The sequence below is a fragment of the Bufo bufo genome, chromosome 9, assembly GCF_905171765.1.
Source record: "Bufo bufo chromosome 9, aBufBuf1.1, whole genome shotgun sequence".
Taxonomy (NCBI): domain Eukaryota; kingdom Metazoa; phylum Chordata; class Amphibia; order Anura; family Bufonidae; genus Bufo; species Bufo bufo.
The window spans coordinates 164,713,153-164,735,866 of NC_053397.1; the positions used below are offsets into that span (position 1 = coordinate 164,713,153).

Here is a 22,714-nt window from a genome sequence, read left to right on the forward strand (position 1 = left end):
ATACAACCTGTATATCACATAAAGGAGGGCCTCATTTACATTGTGGTACAATTGTTCAGGTAGTGAGACTCCTACACTCATAAAGCCTATGCAATAAGTGAAAGGGCAAAAATTACAAGGAACCGGCACTACAATACACCCTTTATTACACATAAAGGAGGGCATCATACACCCTTAAAAAATAATGATTGATGGCCTGCTAGCGACCCTCTAAAACATTACGGGTGAGGGCCTGCTGATCTAACCATCTAAAACATTAGGGGCGAGGGCCTGCTGCTGAGCTGACCATTGGAAAAATTATGGCCGAGTTGCTGCCGCTTGGCTAACGATTGAAAAAATTATGGGCGAGGGCCTGCTGGTGAGCTAACCCTGTAAAACATTATGGTTGAGGGCCTGCTGGTGAGCTGACCCTCTAAGAGGTTTTGTCTGCAGCGGCCTAACTATTGCACGCTATTTAGTGCAGGTTGCGCTAAAAATATATATTGCTGCTGCCACACACAACAATAATCCTTAAAAGGACTTTTTGAATGAAAAAGGGTGTATTCCGCATTTTTCTCACTTCCTTCAAATAGAAATGCCTATTCTCGTTTACAAAATGGACAACAATAGCACAAAATAGAGATGTGTGCATGGCCCCATAGAAATGAATGTCAGTGTGCTATCCTCAAAAAATCAGAATAAGGCCTTTTTGCACACGACCGTGGTTTGGTTCCACATCTGAGCCGAATTTTTTTGCAGCTCGGGTGCGGACCCATTCATTTCAACGGGGCTGCAAAAGATGCGGACAGCACTCCGTTGCTCTGTTCCGTGGCCCCTCAAAAATTATAGATCATGTCCTATTCCTGTCCGTTTTGCAGACAAGAATAGGCATTTCTATAGTGGGCCATCTGTTCCCTTGCGCAAATTGTGCAAGGCACACGGGCAGCATCCGTGTTATGTGGATCCGCAATTTGCGGACTGCAAAACACGGCACGTTCGTGTGCAAGAGGCCTAACACACATGCTCGTTAGCATGAGCTCTAAAACCTATCTCTGAATGCTGTTAACAGTAGCTTAGGCAAGATCATAATCAAGTACAGAAAATAGAATAAAATAAATCTTCCATTAGAAAATAGGTTTGAAAAAATGAATATCTGTCACTAACTGATTTTGACTGGTAAAAAATGAAATCTCGGTGCGACATTCCCTCTAAAGCTACTTTCACACTAGCGTTGATATTTTCCGGTATTGAGATCCGTCATAGGGACTCGATACCGAAAAAAATATATATTATGTTTTGTCCGCATTCATTGTCAATGGGGACAAAACTTGAACAGAACGGAATGCTCCAAAATGCATTCCGTTCCGTTTTGTTGCGTTCCCGTACCGGAGAGCAAACCGCAGCATGCTGTAGTTTTCTTTCAGTCATGTGATGCGGAGCAAAACAGATCCATCATGACCCCCAAAATGCAAGTCAATGGGGACGGATCTGATTTCTCTGACACTGACACAATAGACTTTCAGTGGAGTTCATGACGGATCCGTCTTGGCTATTTTAAAGATGATACAACCGGATCCGTTCATAACGGATGCAGATGGTTGTATTATCAGTAACGGAAGCGTTTTTGCTGAACCCTGCTGGATCCAGTAAAAACGCTAGTGTGGAAGTAGCCTATGCCAGTAATGCAGATTTTGACTTGGATGGCCTATTAGAGGATGGACTGGCTTGTGATGACGGTAATGAGGACAGATTATGACGGTCGCTCTGCATTGTTTTACAGGATGTGGTGAAATTACCCTTGGATTTTCTGAAACGCCTCTGCTTGAAGGTGCAGTCTGAAAGACCAGGCAAGTGACTGGCTGTAGTACAAGCAGCAATGATTTCCTTTATGTAGAGACCTCCTTTGCTTAATGGTGGCAATTTGCAATTTAAAGCATCTCCTTGATCATCCTGTTAAACATCCATGTACATTTGCATGCTCCCTTACAGTCTCCACACCCCTGTGAAGGTATTCTCCTGGATAATAACTCCTTTAGTGCCCAAATATTTTCAGGGCATGCACAGGATATTGTCAAGGATGCTTCAGCTCATGCTGAAGACACACGAGCACACAGACATACATGCATGGACTCTATAGTATGCTGCTATATACATGTATCTATAGTATATACATACACAAAGACTCATTCAGCTATGCACACACCTGCATTGACTCGTGCAGCTCCTCACACATGGATCCTGAAAACAGGATATCCAGCATCTGGGACGGACTGGAAACCTAAAGTGACCCTGGAAAAAAAACCATAAAGTGGCCCCATGTTGTAGGCAGGTGCAAATTGACAGAAGGCGGGACAACACGAGTAGGCAGGACCAGCAATATCGTAGAGCAGAACAATATACCGCCCCAGCAGAACCAATAACCCCAGTGCAGCACAATATACCGCCCCAGCGGAACCAATAACCCCAGTGCAGCACAATATACCGCCCCAGCAGAACCAAATACCCCAGTGCAGCACAATATACCGCCCCAGCAGAACCAAATACCCCAGTGCAGCACAATATACCGCCCCAGCAGAACCAAATACCCCAGTGCAGCACAATATACCGCCCCAGCAGAACCAAATACCCCAGTGCAGCACAATATACCGCCCCAGCAGAACCAAATACCCCAGTTCAGCACAATATACCGCCCCAGCAGAACCAAATACCCCAGTGCAGCACAATATACCGCCCCAGCAGAACCAAATACCCCAGTGCAGCACAATATACCGCCCCAGCAGAACCAAATACCCCAGTGCAGCACAATATACCGCCCCAGCAGAACCAAATACCCCAGTGCAGCACAATATACCGCCCCAGCAGAACCAAATACCCCAGTGTAGCACAATATACTGCCCCAGCAGAACCAAATACCCCAGTGCAGCACAATATACCGCCCCAGCAGAACCAAATACCCCAGTGCAGCACAATATACCGCCCCAGCAGAACCAAATACCCCAGTGCAGCACAATATACCGCCCCAGCAGAACCAAATACCCCAGTGCAGCACAATATACCGCCCCAGCAGAACCAAATACCCCAGTGCAGCACAATATACCGCCCCAGCAGAACCAAATACCCCAGTGCAGCACAATATACCGCCCCAGCAGAACCAAATACCCCAGTGCAGCACAATATACCGCCCCAGCAGAACCAAATACCCCAGTGCAGCACAATATACCGCCCCAGCAGAACCAAATACCACAGTGTAGCACAATATACTGCCCCAGCAGAACCAAATACTACAGTGTAGCACAATATACCGCCCCAGCAGAACCAAATACCACAGTGTAGCACAATATACCGCCCCAGCAGAACCAAGGGGGACTTGATTTCAGCCATGGGTTTGATTCCAGCAATCTGTGCAAACATCTGATGTGGTGGGACGCTGTGGCCTGACAGACGTTTCTCTTGTAGCGACCTTTAGGCTGGGTTCAGACCTGAGCGTCTTTGATATGCGCGTTTAACGCGCGTTTTTGACGCGCGTTTTTTGCAATAGTAAACGCGCGTTTTGTGTGATTCACTGCAATGTCCTATGGCCACAAACGCGCGTCAAAACGCCCCAAAGAAGCTCAAGTACTTGTTTGAGCGTAGGGCGTTTTACAGCGCGTTTTTCAGCGCTGTAAAACGCTCAAGTGAGAACCAGGGCCATAGGGAAGCATTGGTTTTCATGTGTTGAGCGTTTTACAGCGCGTTTGAACGCGCTGTAAAACGCTCAAGTGTGAACCCAGCCTAATGGATCATATGGACAGGGATTAATCTTGAGATGAAGACCCCATTAACGATAACCTACAAGATAAAGGTCATAAATGCCATTAGAGATGAGCAAAGTTCCTTTAAATTCAATTTGGCTGCTTCGCTGAATTTTACAAAAATAAATTTGCTTAGTCACGAAGAGCATTTTTTTTTTTGTAAGTAGTGGGTGCAATGAGAGGGAACGGTGATTGCACCTCCACCTGTCATTGAGCCCCTCAGATGCAGCGTTCATCACTGATTGCGGCATCTGAGATCAATATTAAAGCATTTTAGTGGTTGCTCATAAAAAAGAAACAAAAAGATTTCATCATACTTGCCTAATCCATTTGAGCGCGAAGAGACCGCCACAGCCATTGTCGTCGCAATTCATGCGACTCTCCTTCTTCTTTGTGTGGTGCCAAATCAATTAGAAGAATAAGTATGTGTACAGCATACTGTTTTATAATGAGACCAGACACTAGGTGGTTTCATGAAAGCATCTTCTCATCCTCTTTGAGCCATGGTACAAGAAGAGCAGGCGAGAGAGCCTTTTATTCACAGTACATTCACTTAAATAGCAGACATGACATCACAAAAGGGGTGTTCCTTAAGAAGAGGCTATTGGCTCCTTAACCTGATAGGAGTGGTTTCAGAATCCCCTCTTCCCCCTCCCTCATTGACCTTCTCATACATATGGTTTGCAGCCATCTAGTGGACAGAAATGTGTACTACAGAATATTCTCATTATATATTCATAAAATCATAAATCCTTCTCTCACACCATCTTGCTTAAAGATTCAGCGTGAAATCTCATGTGGCGCGTGATGTCATCACGTCGTCCAGCATTGTGAAGTCATACCTCACCATGTGAGAGATTTCACGTGGGATCTTCAAGCAAGATGGCCACAGCGGCCTCTTTGCGCTTAAATGGATGATGTAAGTATGAGTTGTTTTTTGTTTGTTTTTTCATTGCCATTTCAGGGAAAATCGATTTGTTACCACAAAGCACGAGGAAATTCGGCTTTGCAGCTAATCAGATTTTCCCTAAAATTCAGATCGAAGTCCATTTCGTGAATTTCGATTCGCTAAACACTTACAGTTGCAAGAAAAAGTATGTGAACCCTTTGGAATGATATGGATTTCTGCACAAATTGGTCATAAAATGTGATCTGATCTTCATCTAAGTCAAAACAATAGACAATCACAGTCTGCTTAAACTAATAACACACAAAGAATTAAATGTTACCATGTTTTTATTGAACACACCATGTAAACATTCACAGTGCAGGTGGAAAAAGTATGTGAACCCCTAGACTAATGACATCTCCAAGAGCTAATTGGAGTGAGGTGTCAGCCAACTGGAGTCCAATCAATGAGATGAGATTGGAGGTGTTGGTTACAGTTGCCCTGCCCTATAAAAAACACATACCAGTTCTGGGTTTGCTTTTCACAAGAAGCATTGCCTGATGTGAATGATGCCTCGCACAAAAGAGCTCTCAGAAGACCTGCGATTAAGAATTATTGACTTGCATAAAGCTGGAAAGGGTTATAAAAGTATCTCCAAAACCCTTGCTGTTCATCAGTCCACGGTAAGACAAATTGTCTATAAATGGAGAAAGTTCAGCACTGCGGATACTCTCTCTAGGAGTGGCCGTCCTGTAAAGATAACTGCACGAGCACAGCGCAGACTGCTCAATGAGGTGAAGAAGGATCCTAAAGTGTCAGCTAAAGACTTACAAAAGTCTCTGGCATATGCTAACATCCCCGTTAGCAAATCTATGATACGTAAAACACTAAACAAGAATGGATTTCATGGGAGGATACCACAGAGGAAGCCACTGCTGTCCAAAAAAAACATTGCTGCACGTTTACAGTTTGCACAAGAGCACCTGGATGTTCCACAGCAGTAGTGGCAAAATATTCTGTGGACAGATAAAACCAAAGTTGAGTTGTTTGGAAGAAACACACAACACTATGTGTGGAGAAAAAGAGGCACAGCACACCAACATCAAAACCTCATCCCAACTGTGAAGTATGGTGGTGGGGGCATCATGGTTTGGGGCTGCTTTGCTGCATCAGGGCCTGGACGGATTGCTATCATCGAAGGAAAGATGAATTCCCAAGTTTATCAAGACATTTTGCAGGAGAACTTAAAGCAATCTGTCCACCAGCTGAAGCTCAACAGAAGATGGGTGTTGCAACAGGACAACGACCCAAAGCATAGAAGTAAATCAACAACAGAATGGCTTAAACAGAAGAAAATATGCCTTCTGGAGTGGCCCAGTCAGAGTCCTGACCTCAACCCGATTGAGATGCTGTAGCATGACCTCAAGAAAGCGATTCACACCAGACATCCCAAGAATATTGCTGAACTGAAACAGTTCTGTAAAGAGGAATGGTCAAGAATTACTCCTGACCGTTGTGCACGTCTGATCTGCAACTACAAGAAACGTTTGGTTGAAGTTATTGCTGCCAAAGGAGGTTCAACCAGTTATTAAATCCAAGGGTTCACATACTTTTTCCACCTGCACTGTGAATGTTTACATGGTGTGTTCAATAAAAACATGGTAACATTTAATTCTTTGTGTGTTATTAGTTTAAGCAGACTGTGATTGTCTATTGTTGTGACTTAGATGAAGATCAGATCACATTTTATGACCAATTTGTGCAGAAATCCATATAATTCAAAAGGGTTCACATACTTTTTCTTGCAACTGTAGGCTACTTTCACAGCAGCATTTTTGCTGGATCAGTCATGGATCCATTTTCTATTGTGTCTGAGAAAATGGATTTGTCCGACTTGATTCGCACCACATCGCTTGCAGCGTTATTCTGTCTGTGATGGGGACGCAACCAAACGAAACTGAATGCATTCTGGTGCACTCCCTTTAATTCAGTTCAGTTTTGTCCCCATTGACAATGGGAACAAAACGGAAGAGTTTCCCCCCTCCTATTGAGATCCTGTGACGGATCTCAATAGCGAAAAGGGAAAGCGCAGGTGTGAAAGTAGCCTAAATGCCATTGTCAATGGGTGAAATTTCTTGACAGGTGTGGTCACGCCCTTGCAGGGGTGAAAAAGGAGGGATTGTAATATAATATGCAGTCCATTGACGGCACACAGGCTGCCATCTTTGCTGTGATGCCTTTGGGTTTATTACTGGATTGTCACAGTTGGGGTCCATTTACACGTCCGTAAGTGTTTTGCGGATCCGCAAAACATGGACACTGGTAATGTGCGTTCTGCTTTTTGCAGACCGCACACTTAATAGAAAATGCCTAATCTAGTCTGCAATTGCGGACAAGAATAGGACATGTTCTATTTTTTTCGGGAACGGAATTGCAGACCCAGAAGTGCGAATCTGCTATTCCATATCCAGGCAGCACATCGTGAGGCATAGAAATGAATGGGTCCGCAATTCCGAAACAGACAACTTTTGTATTGGAATCCTTTTAAAGTCTGCTGGTGTCTAGATATTGCTGTTTTTGCATGTTATGGCGCCCCCTGCTGTTCTTTTGATTCCCTATAGGAACATGTAATGTGTCTGATTCTTATTGACTGGTTGTCCAATAACAGTAACCGCTCCACCGCCTGTGTGCATCAGGATCCAAATTGTGGGACTGAGCATGGGGGTCCATCAGCAGTGGTCACATTAGGTGGACGGTCCAAGGGAAATTCAAAGAAAATCAGGGGGCGTCACAACTTTCTAACTGAATCTCTTGTTCTAACAGAAATGTATTATTAAATCATTGGGCTACTCCCTTAAAGAGGTCCCGTCACTTCTCCTGACATGTCTGTTTTTGTAACTACTTACATTCCCCATGAAATAACAATTCTGGGGCATCTATTTTTATGACTATTTTGTGCTGTTCCTCTATTATTCCTTTTAGGAATGAAGTTCCAGATGGGGTGTTACCAGTTGGGGGTTGGAGTGTCCCTGCCCAGTGTGACACTATTTAGTCAGTTCCGCTGGTATCAGACTGTGCAGGGACACCACCTCCTACTGGCAACACCCTTCTGAACCTTCATTGCAAACTGCTTGTAATTCATTCACCGCTTTTAGCAGGAGTAATGGAGGAATGGCACAATATAGTCATAGGGATTGAGGCCCTAGAATTGTTATTACTTGGGGTATACAAGTAGTTGCTAAAATAGACATGTCAGGAGAGGTGACGGGTAGCTTCATCTGCACGTGCTGACACTTGACAAGACACGGACTGTGATAGTAGTTGGAAGCCATTGTATGTGAAGATCTGCTGTCAGTAATGTGAACGGGGCCTTTAGTCATTACTTCACAGGAGGTGAAGGACTTGGCTTTCCGCTGTCCAGACACCTACATCTCAGGGGATGGAAGAAATCTAGTCTGACTAAATGGATTCAGAAACTTAAATACTGATGACCTCTCCTCAGGTTGGGTCATCAGTATCTGATCGGTGGGGTCCAACACCCGGGCTGTACAGTCGTGGCCAAAAGTTTTGAGAATGACAAAAATATTAGTTTTCACAAAGTTTGCTGCTAAACTGCTTTTAGATCTTTGTTTCAGTTGTTTCTGTGATGTATGAAGTGCATGTAATTATATTTCACTACGTTTCAAAGGCTTTTATCGACAATTACATGACATTTATGCAAAGAGTCAGTATTTGCAGTGTTGGCCCTTCTTTTTCAGGACCCCTGCAATTCGACTGGGCATGCTCTCAATCAACTTCTGGGCCAATTCCTGACTGGTAGCAACCCATTCTTTCATAATCACTTCTTGGAGTTTGTCAGAATTAATGGCTTTTTGTTTGTCCACCCGCCTCTTGAGGATTGACCACAAGTTCTCAATGGGATTAAGATCTGGGGAGTTTCCAGGCCATGGACCCAAAATGTCAACGTTTTGGTCCCCGAGCCACTTATTTATCACTTTTGCCTTATGGCACGGTGCTCCATCGTGCTGCAAAATGCATTGTTCTTCACCAAACTGTTGTTGGATTGTTGGAAGAAGTTGCTGTTGGAGGGTGTTTTGGTACCATTCTTTATTCATGGCTGTGTTTTTGGGCAAAATTGTGAGTGAGCCCACTCCCTTGTATGAGAAACAACCCCACACATGAATGGTCTCAGGATGCTTTACTGTTGGCATGACACAGGACTGATGGTAGCGCTCACCTTTTCTTCTCCGGACAAGCCTTTTTCCAGATGCCCCAAACAATCGGAAAGAGGCTTCATCGGAGAATATGACTTTGCCCCAGTCCTCAGCAGTCCATTCACCAAACTTTCTGCAGAAGATCAATCTGTCCCTGATGTTTTTTTTGGAGAGAAGTGGCTTCTTTGCTGCCCTTCTTGACACCAGGCCATCTTCCAAAAGTCTTCGCCTCACTGTGCGTGCAGATGCGCTCACACCTGCCTGCTGCCATTCCTGAGCAAGCTCTGCACTGGTGGCACTCCGATCCCGCAGCTGAATCCTCTTTAGGAGACTATCCTGGCGCTTGCTGGACTTTCTTGGACGCCCTGAAGCCTTCTTAACAAGAATTGAACCTCTTTCCTTGAAGTTCTTGATGATCCTATAAATTGTTGATTGAGGTGCAATCTTAGTAGCCACAATATCCTTGCCTGTGAAGCCATTTTTATGCAACGCAATGATGGCTGCACGCGTTTCTTTGCAGGTCACCATGGTTAACAATGGAAGAACAATGATTTCAAGCATCACCCTCCTTTTAACATGTCAAGTCTGCCATTTTAACCCAATCAGCCTGACATAATGATCTCCAGCCTTGTGCTCGTCAACATTCTCACCTGAGTTAACAAGACGATTACTGAAATGATTTCAGCAGGTCCTTTAATGACAGCAATGAAATGCAGTGGAAAGTTTTATTGGGGATTAAGTTAATTTTCATGGCAAAGAAGGACTATGCAATTCATCTGATCACTCTACATAACATTCTGGAGTATAAGCAAATTGCTGTTATAAAAACTTAAGCAGCAACTTTTCCAATTTCCAATATTTATGTAATTCTCAAAACTTTTGGCCACGACTGTACATTGTATAGTGGTTGTGCTTGGTATCACAGGCATGGCCGCTCATCCACTTCCCTACCAGTCTTTAATGCACACGCATTTCCCCAGTATTCACGCAGTGCCCCCACCACACACATCTTTAAACATTTGGCCAGCCCCTCTTACTACTTAGTGATTGTTGGGGGCTTTTTCATGTCGTATTACTATTTTATTACGGTATGTATTTTGGGTCTTATACACTAATGGTTTATTACGTGTGTGCTCTTCCTGTGTATTTTTACTGTGTTTCTTGCCTCTTGTTGCAGAGTCTCGATGTGAGAAAGAGATGGATGTCAGCGGGTACGCCATGTGCCTTCCTAACCTCACCCGTCTGCAGACTTTCCCTTTTGTCGAGCACAGGCCTATATTCTGCATAGAGATTAAGGTAAACAAAATAGTGATGTTTGGTAACGCATTGTAAATTCCAGGGTCCTGGAGCTGGTAAACCAACCTTCTGACTCCTCTCCTGGGCCGCACTTTATAAATGTGCTTCACAGTGTAACTCCTTTTTTTCAGCCTTCGTGTTTGGCATATTACAAGGGTAATTGTAGGTTGTAGGCTTCCCTGAAGAGTTTGTAAAATAGAAGAAAAAGAACTGGATCGCACATCCTCAATACTATGCTTTTATCTAATAACTGCTTCTCTGCGCAATATATAGTATACCTACCCCTATGCTGCATACTGTACATGAGGCATTTGTATACAATTTGATCAAAAAGCATAGGCCCACTCACCGCGACAAGGTTGCCTCTTTGAATGGGAACCTACTCTAAATTTGCTGCGGCGCTGCGTGGCGACCACCGGCGCCCCAGCACCGCATCAATAGGCAACGGGACCCAGCAGCCAAACAACGCCCCCGCTGTCTGGCAGAGCCACCTTGGCACTGGGCCCCACCAACCCACCAGCGCAGCACCAGAGCAACAATGGCCGCCACACAGTACCGCACCTTGTGAACAGTTGTCAAAGCTCACCTTATCACATGCTCTCAGGAACTCCATCTGAGAGGAGGTAGGAATTTACACCCTTGTGCAGACTCCTGCTAATTCCTACCTCTCAGTTGGAGTTCCTGAGAGTATGTGATGGGGTGAGTTCCACACCTGTTCACATGGTGCAGTACCGCACAGCGGCCATTGTTGCTTTGGTGCTGTCCTGGTGGGTTGGTGGGGCCCAGTGCCAGGGTGGCTTTGTCTGACAGCGGGGGTGCTGTTTGACTGCTGGGTCCCGATGCCTGCCGGGGTGGTGCTGCAGCGTCGGGGGTCGCCGTGCAGTGCTGCGCCAAATTTAGAATAGGGTCCCATTCCTAGAGGCAACCTTGTCGCGTTGAGTGGGTCTATGCTTTTTGATCAAATTGTATACTAATGCCTCATGTCTAGCATGCAGCATAGGGGTAGGTATACGATAAATTGCGCTGAGAAGCGATGTTAATCTATGATAAAAGCATAGTGTTGAGGATGTGCGATCCAGTTCTTTTTCTTATATTTTACATTCCCTGAAGAGTTTTCAGGTTGCTTTTCAAGGTTTGGATAGTGGAGGGGGGGGTCTGGTGTGCTGAGGTAGTGGGTTTCAGAGTATGGGGGATGTATGAAGATTTTGTGAGTAGCACACCAAAGGCAGGCAAGGAAGGAGGTCTTGTGGGGAGATATTGGGAGAGTAGATCAGAGATGTTTGGATGGGACAGGTTGTGGACAGCCTTGCATGTTGCCGTTATTTGAATTTGCTGGGCCGAAGGCAGCCAGTGACTTGATTGGCAGAGGGGAAACGAGGTCAGAGGTGGGTTCGCCCGGTAGCAGAGTTGTGAATGGGGCGCAAGAGAGTTTGATGGGAGGCCACACAGGAGGATGTTGCAGTAGTCTAAGCAGGAGATCATGAGGGTGCTAGTATGGTTAGCTTGGCTGAGGAATGAGCAGATACAAGAAATGACTTTGAGCTTGAGGTGGTAAGGGTTTAGACGTGCAGTTTGAATGACGGGGTGGAATCCAAGGTTCCTCCGAGACAGCTGACGTTAGGTTCTGTTCATTTTGCTCATTATCACTGTAAGGTCTTGTTCACACTTGTGTCTATAATAGAGTGATGGCAGCTATGCCCTGTCATTTTTCCAACTGATACCTCAACTGGATCAGTCACATTGATGGCAACACCATATTGTAAGTGTTGAACAGAAGCCTGGGGTGTCACGTGGGTGTCCTTTTTGGTAGCTCACAGTAAAAAGTTCTTCTTAAGGTTTGTCCTGTTGTAGTCTAAAACATGGAGGACACATAGTTTATATAATTGTCACAAATACATTTCCGGGAGGTGACAAAACCAAAATGCATGTAACCCCATACTCCATGGGTAATCCAGTACCTGTATACATGCATGGTTCCTACACAGAGAACTTGACCGCTGCAGGGAGAAGGTAGGTGGGGTATCCTGTTCCAGTGATAGAGACTTGTAGGAACCTGAGGTCATTGCCTGAACAAAGCTGCATTGTCTTCCTGCTCCCGTTTCATCTGCGTCCAGTTCTAGACTTTGCAGGACGGAGACCATTAACACGTTCATGTACTGTGCATGTTTATATACCAGGTTTTCTCTTTTGTGCAGAACTACACAGGAAATGATTGAGCTATTTTCTTTGCTTTATAGCCCAAATGTGGATTCATCCCGTCTTCAGCCCATATCACAAAGGAGATCAAGAAGAAGGTGTGTCGGTTCTGTATGTACCAGCATCTTAAGGTGAGAAATGTCAACACTATACGCAGCACTTCATTATCTGTCACACAGCCCCAAGGATCTACAGTACACTACCACCTAGTTTACTGTGCAAATGCCTTGCAGACAATCTGACGGAGGCTCCCAGCTAAATAATTTATTTTTGTTTGCCCAAATATATATGTTGGCCGAGAGGTTTATCTTCCTGAGCAGCTGAAATGGGTCTTGTGATAATAAAGCTGAGATGTACAATGCAAATTCTCATAGTTGAGGAGTATTTTCCCCACATGAATGGGCCGTGCACACGCATGAGCGCTGCTTCAGTCACTGCTTATGGGACTCCGGTCCCATAGAAGTGAATAGAGCAGTGGTTACACATATATACAAGGGCGAACCGGCCATAACCCTAAAGGGACATTTTCAAGGTGGGCCCTCCTTTCAGCCACCGGCCAGGTTCAGATCAATCTGATGCTCTCACCATTAATTAATGCTAGGAGCATCAGCTCTTTATGCACTTACCTGGCGGCCACAAGAGCTGTTCGGAATTCAACTAGATCGCTGTCCTCAGGATACTGCGGCTGGGGAAGCAGTATATTGTGCTGCACTGTGGTATTTGGTTCCGCTGGGGCCGTATTTCGTGCTGCACTACAGTAGTGTTGGCGCTGCGTACTTCTGTTCCTGACTACTTGTATTGTCCCACCTTCTGTCAATCTGGACCCGCCTACAATGCTGGGCCACTTTTAGCTTATTTTGCAGGGCCCCTTTAAGTTCCCAGTCCTCCCCTACATGTGCATTAGTGCTTCATTAGCATGGGGAATTGGGGACTTCCATTTTTGTGAAGGTTGAGTTTCTCCGAGGTCAGACCCCTAGCAGTCAGGCTACGTATCCCCTATCCTGCTCATAGGGGAGTAAGTTGTCTTTGCGGTAAAACCCCTTAAATGCATTTCCAGTACAGTAGATGTTATGAAGTCTGGTCCCTTGAATTGACTACATTTATTAAAATGTAAGATTACTTTTTGTGACTCTGGGGGAGTTTCATCTTAGATCAGAATTTTCCATCAGTCTTTGATCTCCCCTGCGCTGCCAGATGTGCCTAATGTTAGGTCGAGGGACAGGCCTTGTAATGTATTGGGTGCATCGGCGAGCAGTCCGTGCACCTAATCTGAAATCTATGGCAGCTCCGAGCTGCCATAAATGTCTGTCGTCTTTTACGCCAGAGTAGCATAAAATAATATAATTGTGGCGGGCCCTATTGCCACTCTCATGCCCACTCTTGCCATGCCCCCTTTTTGGAAAAGAGACAAGGACGGTGCAGAAAACTTTTTGTCGCAGTGGTGTTTTAAAGTTTGCAAACACTTCTTTTGTCCTGAAAACTGGCATAGGGGAAAAAACAATGCTTCAGGCCTGCTACAAATGGCTGTTCCGATTTACATCCGCAAATAACACGTGTGTCAGTCGTGTGGACATCTATATGGAGTCTGGGGTTGGAGTCATACAGACGTGTGAATTGAACCATTGACTTTAATGGGTTCATGTTCATTCCATTGTGCATGTGGATAGCACGCGGATGGAAAATCTGGCCATTTGAATTGGGGGAGCGCTACGGCCTCCTCACATCATCTCAAGGACTTCACCGTACATTGTGTAGCAGCTGTGCATGATACTGCGTCCCAGACCTATTCTGCACCACTATTGTGACTGCAGTGGTGCCGTGAGGAAGAATGGGGGGGGGGGGGGAACGGACCTTTAGATGATAGACTTCAGTTGTCAGAAACCCCTTGAACCCCACATCCTGTTGTAGTCGGATGTTTGAAGCACGGAAAGACACATTGTTGTGTATGAATTGTCTACACATTACGCATATTAGAAGATCAGCAGCTTTTTTGTAATTCTATCATTGTTTCTTTTACAGGTTGCCAAAGGAAAATGGAAGCGGATTAGCAAATACTGCCCTTTGGATCTTTTCTCGGGGTGATTGTTCATTTACTGGGTTTCTGCAACTGATTTTCTGGGAAACGTAATAGCGTAGTAGTGGCAACAAATGGTTAAATTGATTTGTTTCTCTTTATTTTGACAGTCTATAGCAAAACTGAAGCTTTAAGGTGGCCATACACATGAGGCTAAACCTGAGTAAAAATTACGATTTCAACCAAATGTTAGTAGGTTGAAATATCACCACAAATGATCGTTTTCACACGACGATGGTCTATCATCAAGCGGCTAAAAGAAGTTGGATGTGTTCAGTATTTTCATCCAATAGACGGACAAAAGATCTTTCTTTGAAAGAAGGTTCTCAGAAGGATCTTTCATCCATCGCCCGGTTGGATTGACTGTGTATGGGCAGTTTGAACAACTGTAATGTACAATATGGACCAAAATGTGTATGGCCGTGTCTGCAAGGTTAACCTCCACCAGATGATTGTTCAACTGCTGTTCCACCAACCTCTATCTAAGGCTGCTTTCACACTAGCGGTTTTACTGGATCCGGCAGGGTTCAGCAAAAACGCTTCCGTTACCGATAATACAACCGTCTGCATCCGTTACAAATGGATCCGGTTGTATTATCTTTAACATAGCCAAGACGGATCCGCCGTGAACTCCATTGAAAGTCAATGGGGACGGATCTGTTTTCTATTGTGTCAGATAAAACGGATCCGTCCCCATTGGCTTGCATTGTGGGTCATGACGGATCCGTCTTGCTCCGCATCCCAGGACGGAAAGCAAACCGTAGCATCCTCTCCGGTATGAGAATAGAACGGAATGGATTTTGGAGCACTCCATTCTGTTAAGTTACATTTTTGTCCCCGTTGACAATGAATGGGGACAAAACTGAAGCGTTTTTTTTCCGGTATTGCGACCCTATGATGGATCTCAATACCAAGAAATAGAAATGCTAGTGTGAAAGTAGCCTAATGTGTATGGCCAGCTTTGCATATTCCTTCACCCATTGCATTGTGTCTGGGAGAAATAAAGTTGGCCATATCCATAAGGCCTCATGCACACGTCCGTATGTGTTTTTCAGTCCGCAGACAGCGGATCCACAAAACGCGGATACCACCGCCCATGTGCGTCTCTCATTTTCCCGTTCCGCACGTCACCCCTTGTTATAAAAATGCCTATTCTTGTCCCCAAACAGACAAGAATGAGACATGTTTCGTTACTTTTGTGGAACAGACATTCAGCCACACGGATGCAGACAGCACACGGATGACGTGTGCATTTTTTTTGGGGCTCCATAGAGATGAATGGGCCGTGTGTGATCCGCAAAAAAAAAAAAAAAGCGGTTTGGATGCAGACCGAAAATACATTCATGTGCATGAGGCCTTAGCCTAAAGTTAATCAAAAGGATGACGTCAAATTTAACAGTGAACGTCCAAAGGCAGAAGATTATCGGTTGCGTATAAAATTTTCGCCTGATAGTTGGATGAAAGATTCGATTTTCGTTTAATGTGTGTGGACAGTTTAAACAACTTTAATGGCCAATTTGGACTGAATGTGTATGGCCCCTTAGTTTATGGCAGCCGTGAATGAGTTCAATAAAGACCAGAGTCAGGGCTGATCTTTCCACCCATCAGAATGTCCCGGTAGGGCCTTTTATAAGGGCTCGCTGGGCGATAAAAAAAATTCTGAAAAAATAACCGTAAGCAGAGACCAGAATGGGGCGGGTGTCAAGTCATCTTCTGTGATGCCAAAGTAATCCATTCATTCTGCTAGAAATCCATGATGGTGTCACATTCATGTTCTACTCCTACACTGCTGCCAGAGCCATCGTACAGCAGAGACCTGCAAAGTGACTGTTAGGGCCCCAGTCAAGTGATGGAACGCGCATCCACGTTTTAAAAACAATTGATTTTCCATCTTTGAGGAATGTGACTTGACTCAGACTGCGTTTCGTTTGTCCGTTTTTTTCTTCTTTTCTTATCTGTATGGCATTATTAGCTCCTCCATTTTTCATGTTACAGGGGTTATCCGGGAAAAGATATTGATAACCTATCCTGAGGATAGGTTATCAATATCAGATTGGCAGGGGTCTGACTCCTGGGACCCTCACCAATCAGCTGTAAGAAGATGCTGGGCGCTATGCGAGTGCCGCGGCCTCTTCCTATGCCAATGACCTCAGCGTACATCAGCCCCCTTGCCTAGTTGCAGCTCAGCTTTTCATTGAACCATTGACTTTAGTGGGTGACTGTCGTAAAAATGGGGCTAAGTTGGTGCATGCTGCTATGATCATATGACGGAGTTTGTGGCAGTTGTGGGGTTCCCAGTTGTCATCCTAGGGATCGCTGTTACTGCAGTACCCCTTTTGTATTTTAGGAAATGGTCAGAGCAGATCTCTCCTTCTTGTAGAAGAAGGCCACAGTAGTGAACATCTAGTCTGGGAGAAAGCTTCTCGTGCTGACCATAGACCTTTCCTTCTTTTCGCAGCCATAAACAGAGAATGCACTTTGCCTTGATGAGTTTACTTCAGGAGTCGCAAAACAACTTAAAAATCTTTAAGGTACGAGCCTGTTTATGCCGATCTGTGAATATGATGAGACCATTCTCCGCCATCTCCATGTCTTGGCTTTTGTTTTTTAGAACGGAGAATTAATCTATGGATGTCGGGATGACCAGGAGTACCTCCCAGACCTGAACGAGCTAGCTCGCCAACTGAAGCCATTTTTCTTCCCTGCAAATGGATTGGTTGGTGGTCCTCAGTGCACAAAGAATGTCCTGAAAGAACTGATTCATGTGCTGACGAGCACGCTGCTAAGCACCAGTGCAGACCAAGGGCGAGCTGGCAACATGAAGCCCATCCCGGTGTCTCAGGGAAGGAATTACTGTGAGGCTAGTCACTTCTGCACAGAGTATCTGAGAAGTGGTAAGAACTACACTTTCTGAATGACTTCTGCCAGGGTCCCCGTGGTGTAAATTGATGGGTTTCTATATTCACGAATAAGTCCTGCTTCTGTCCACTTGGCAGAGGCTTCTGTCAGTGATGTTTCCAGTCCTATGGATGTACACATTAGACGGAATCGCATGCACTGCTGCAGACAATCACTGGCTTCAGTGGCAGAGTGTCGTCAAGTGATACATGGGGAAAAAAAACAAACATTCCAGTTCAGAGAGATTGCTTATACTTCATTCTAATGGCGCCCCCTGATGTTTGATCTGTGTAGTAATGGGCACATCCACCTACTAAGTTGGTCGCACATGCTCAGTTCCATCCTTCAACTGCCAACAGCCATATCTACTGTTAGAAGCTCTGCCATCTACAGAGAGTGAGCTGCGGCAGAAAGGACACGTCCCCTGAGCTGCCAATCTGAAGAAAATCTTGCAGAGCTATTGGAGCAATAAATAGCGGAAGCTCCGGATCCATGTGAGGTACAGGGCAGGTTCTAGCTGTGCTAGGCCTCATGCACACTGCCGTTGTTTTGGTCCGCATCCGAGCCGCAGTTTTGGCGGCCCGGATGCGGACCCATTCACTTCAATGGGGCCGCAAAACATGCGGACAGCACTTCGTGTGCTGTCCACATCCGTTGCTCCGTTCCGTGGCCCCGCAAAAAAGAAATATAACCTGTCCGTTTCTTGTCCGCGCAGTTATGTGTAAAGGCTGGCCGTGCCGTTCAACAAATTGAGAGAACGCGCACGGACGCCATCCGTGTTTTGCGGAGCTGCGGTTTGCGGACTGAAAAACACACCACAGTCGTGTGCATGCGGCCTTAGAAAGAGATTATTATTATGATGTCTGATTTTCATTGTTTACATCAGTCATGGCATAACCTGTTTAACCCTTTCAGTACAGAGCCACTTTTCACCTTAAAGAGGACCTTTCACTAGAATAAAACATCTAAACAGACATGTAGAGCGGCGCCCAGGGATCTCCCTGCACTTACTGTTATCCCCGGGCGCCGCTTCGTTCGCCCGGTATAGCCTCCGGTATCTTCATAGTTAGGCTCCACCCAGGGGAACCTGCCGGCGTCTCATTTTCCCATGCTGTAGCGCTGGCCAATCGCAGCACTCAGCTCATAGCCTGAGAGAAAAAAAAGCCTCTCAGGCTATAAGCTGAGCGCTGCGATTGGCCAGCGCTACAGCATGAAAGAATGAGATGCCTGCAGGCTCAACTGGGTGGAGCCTAACTATGAAGATACCGGACGCTATACCGGGCGAACGAAGCGGCGCCCGGGGATAACAGGAAGTGCAGGGAGATCCCTGGGCGCCGCTCTACATGTCTGTTTAGATGTTTTATTCTAGTGAAAGGTCCTCTTTAAATCCCAGACCGATTTTTGAAAATCTGACATGTGTCACTTTATGTGGTAATAGCTTTGGAATGCTTTTACTTATCCAGACCATTCAGAGAGTGTTTTCTCGTGACACATCGTACTTCATGTTAATGGTGAATTCGATATATTTCAACTTTTATGTATAAAATAATCCAAAATTCACCAAAAATTTGAAAAAATTCACAATTTTCTAAATTTGAATTTCTCTACTCTTAAGGGTACTTTCACACTTGCAGCAGAGGATTCCGGCAGGCAGTTCCGTCACCGGAACTGCATGCCGTATCCGGCAGTCCGGATGCCAACGGATGCATTTGTGAGACGGATCCGGATGCGTCTCACAAATGCATTGCAATACCGGATCAATCTCTCCGGTGTCATCTGCAGACCAGAAATCCGGATCCGTTTTGCCGAAACACTTAAAGGGTTTCTGTCACCAAATGTAACCCTATTAAGCTAGCTGACAATAGCGATGTGCTAATATCAGCTGAACCTAACTAGCCTATTCCTACTTTTATTTATGCCCCCGTTATGCCAGAAATCTAACTTTTCGAATATGCTAATTAGCCTCTAGGAGCAGGGGGTGTTGTTCCAGCTCCTAGAGCAGTGATGGCGAACCTATGGCACGGGTGCCAGAGGTGGCACTCAGAGCCCTCTCTGTGGGCACCCCGCCCTGGAAAAAGTCTAAGGTGTACCAATAGGCCTTTGATTTTTCCTGCCATTCATAAGAGCAGGGCGCACTATGAACGGCACAGACAACGCACAGAATGTAGGCAGGCTATTATAACTAAATGATAAAGTACCGTATATACTCGAGTATAAGCCGACCCGAATATAAGCCGAGGCCCCTAATTTTACCCCAAAAAAAGGGAAAAATTATTGACTCGAGTATAAGACTAGGGTGGGAAATGCAGCTATAATGCAGAGTGTATGTGTATATAATGCACACACTCTACATTATATACACACATCTGCAAGAGGGTGACTCAGATTGATGGGAGTCTGACTCTGACTTCCTGTATTTAATGCAGTGTGTGTGCATTATATACACACACACTCTGCATTAAATACTGGGAGCCATCCACAGATCTCCCCCCTAAACAGTGCCATCCACAGATCTCCCCCCTAAACAGTGCCATCCACAGATCTCCCCCCTAAACAGTGCCATCTACAGATCCCCCTACAGTGCCATCCACAGATCCCCCTCCCCGACGCTCACAGCAGTATATTTATAAACGAATCAGTAACTACGGTATCTTACTTTGTCTTAGCTCCGGTAATAGCAGGCAGTGCGGGGGGCGGCGCTCACTCACTGACGTCACGCGCCTGCTCTCACTAGGCGGCGCAGGCGCGTGACGTCAGTGAGTGAGCGCCGCCCCCCCCCCCGCACTGCCTGCTATTACCGGAGCTAAGACAGACCTAGACTCGAGTATAAGACGAGGGGGCTTTTTGAGCACAAAAATATGTGCCAAAAAACTCGTCTTATACTCGAGTATATACGGTACATGGAAGATATACTGTTCGAGTGTAGTATTCAGGGTAAATTGCTGTGTTGGCTCTTTGCGATAAATAAGTGGGTTTTGGGTTGCAGTTTGGGCACTAGGTCTTTAAAAGGTTCAACATTACTGTCCTTGAGGCTCCGTTCTCCCACCTTTGTCCCATCCGTCCAAGTCCTGATTGACAGGGCCAGGCAGTGCTCGCATCTGTCTGCCAGCCCTGTGCTCTGGGGAAATCTCGCGCCGTTCGGCATTTGGCGCAGGCACGGTGAGGGAAAGACGCTCGTAGGCTGCCAGCTTCCTCATTGCAGGTTTTACTATTATTTTTTTTCTGTTACGGCGTTCACCGCATAGGAAATATTTTTTGGTATTTTAATAGTTTGGACTTTTCGGATGTGGCGATATGTAATATGTTTATTTATTGTTTATATATTTTATATGTAAAATTGGGAAAGGGGCGATTTAGACTTAAAGGGACACTGACAGGCCAAATCAGCATATATAGTTAGATATATGACATTACAGGTCTTATAGAGTCTTAAAGCGAAATATAAAGTTTTATAACCTGCTTGTCCGGTCAGCAATCTGCCCAAGGGTCGGCGTTTCATGTGAAAATGCGCCCAGCCAGCCACTCCCAACTGCCGTTCTTAAGCCCCGCCCAGCTCATCATTATTCACTTCGCTGGGCGGCAGCTTGAACTCTCCCCAGTCCCGATCCTGCGCATGGGCAATTCAATCCTCTGGGACGCACTATTAACCCCTTTGACGATGTGAGTGAGCAGCGCTCTGAAGCTCTGCTCTGAACAGTGCATGGCTGAGGCTGCAGCTGCCTCCAAGACGCAGGCAGGCTGTGTGTGTACGCATGCGCGATCTAACCACGGCGGGGCGCAGGCGCAGAAGATTGGGCATGAACGATGCCCAGAGGATTGAATTGCCCATGCGCAGGATCGGGACTGGGGAGAGTTCTAGCCGCCGCCCAGCGAAGTGAATAATGATGAGCTGGGCGGGGCTTAAGAACGGCAGTTGGGAGCGGCTAGCTGGGCGCATTTTCACATGAAACGCCGCCCCTTGGGCAGATTGCTGACCGGACAAGCAGGTTATAAAACTTTATATTTCGCTCTTTATAAGGTGGACAGGGGGGATACTTATATGCTTTTAAAAGACTCTATAAGACCTGTAATGTCATATATCTAACTATATATGCTGATTTGGCCTGTCAGTGTCCCTTTAATATTTCGGTTTTTGTTTGTTTGTTTTTTAAACAATTTTTTATTTTATTTTTTTACTTTTTATTTACCATTTCCCCTCTTAGGGGCTAGAACCATTGTCCTATTCACCCTAATAGAGATCTATTAGGGTGAATAGGACTTCACACTTCCCCTGTGCATAGTACACACAGCAGCAGGGAGCTTACCATGGCAGCCAGGGCTTCACTAGCATCCTTGCTGCCATGGTAACCGTTCGGAGCCCCGCGATTACACTGCTGGGGCTCCAATCGGAACGGCCACCAATGAGGAGGAGGGGTCCCTGTGGCCACTGCCACCAATGACTTTAATACTTGGGGGGGCGGGGGGTGCACTGAGCCACCAATGAAGATAACTCACCCATTAATTCAAATACAGGAGGCTATACGATTCTGCAGATGGCACCCGACCTCTATGCCAAGGTGCTGCGATTCACGGCAGTTAACCCCTCAGGTGCCGCACCTAAGCGGTTAACTGTCGTGGATCGCAGTGCCTGGTCATCGAGGTCGGGTGCCGGCTATATGATTATGCAGCCGGCACCCGCCTCCTGTATCTTCATTGGTGGCGCAGTAGCCACAGCCCCTCCTCTTCCCCTCTGTGTTCTCATTGGTGGCAGCGGCACAGTGGGGAGGGAGAGAAGAGACTCCCCTGTGCTGCTGAGGGAACATGGCCATGTTCTCTGATACTAGGCTGTGCTGTTTTTATAAAGCCGGTCGATATGGACACGGCGATACCTAATGTACTATTTTTTCTTAAAAATAATTTCCCCCTATTTTTTACAATTTTCTTTTTTACTTTATTTTAGGAAAATTACTTATTTTTATTTTTTTTATTTATTTTTTTTTTACTTTAAAGAAGACCTTTCACCAGAATAAAGTATCTAAACTGACTATACAGACGTGTAGAGCGGCGCCCAGGGATCCCCCTGCACTTACTATTATCCCCGGGCGCCGCTCCGTTCTCCGGTTATAGCCTCCGGTATGTTCATAGTTAGGCTCCACCCAGGGGAACCTGACGCCGTCTCTTTCTCCTATGCTGTAGCGCTGGCCAATCGCAGCGCTCAGCTCATAGCCTGGCTATGAGCTGAGCGCTGCGATTGGCCAGCGCTACAGCATAGGAGAAAGAGACGGCGTCAGGTTCCCCTGGGTGGAGCCTAACTATGAACATACCGGAGGCTATAACCGGAGAACGGAGCGGCGCCCGGGGATAATAGTAAGTGCAGGGGGATCCCTGGGCGCCGCGC

The 22,714-nt window shown here is 45.9% G+C and overlaps 1 protein-coding gene across 2 annotated transcripts in view; it reads left to right on the forward strand.

Annotated features, from left to right (window-relative positions):
• The window catches only part of IPPK (inositol-pentakisphosphate 2-kinase), a 132,988-nt gene that overhangs the window by 92,192 nt on the left and 18,082 nt on the right, over positions 1-22,714 (forward strand). For both annotated transcript variants that reach the window (XM_040407391.1, XM_040407392.1), the window contains exons 4-9: positions 1,760-1,826; positions 10,051-10,169; positions 12,407-12,496; positions 14,385-14,443; positions 16,898-16,970; positions 17,051-17,333. In XM_040407391.1, coding sequence (XP_040263325.1) covers positions 1,760-1,826; positions 10,051-10,169; positions 12,407-12,496; positions 14,385-14,443; positions 16,898-16,970; positions 17,051-17,333 — 691 coding nt within the window. The remainder of the gene's footprint in view (positions 1-1,759; positions 1,827-10,050; positions 10,170-12,406; positions 12,497-14,384; positions 14,444-16,897; positions 16,971-17,050; positions 17,334-22,714) is intronic.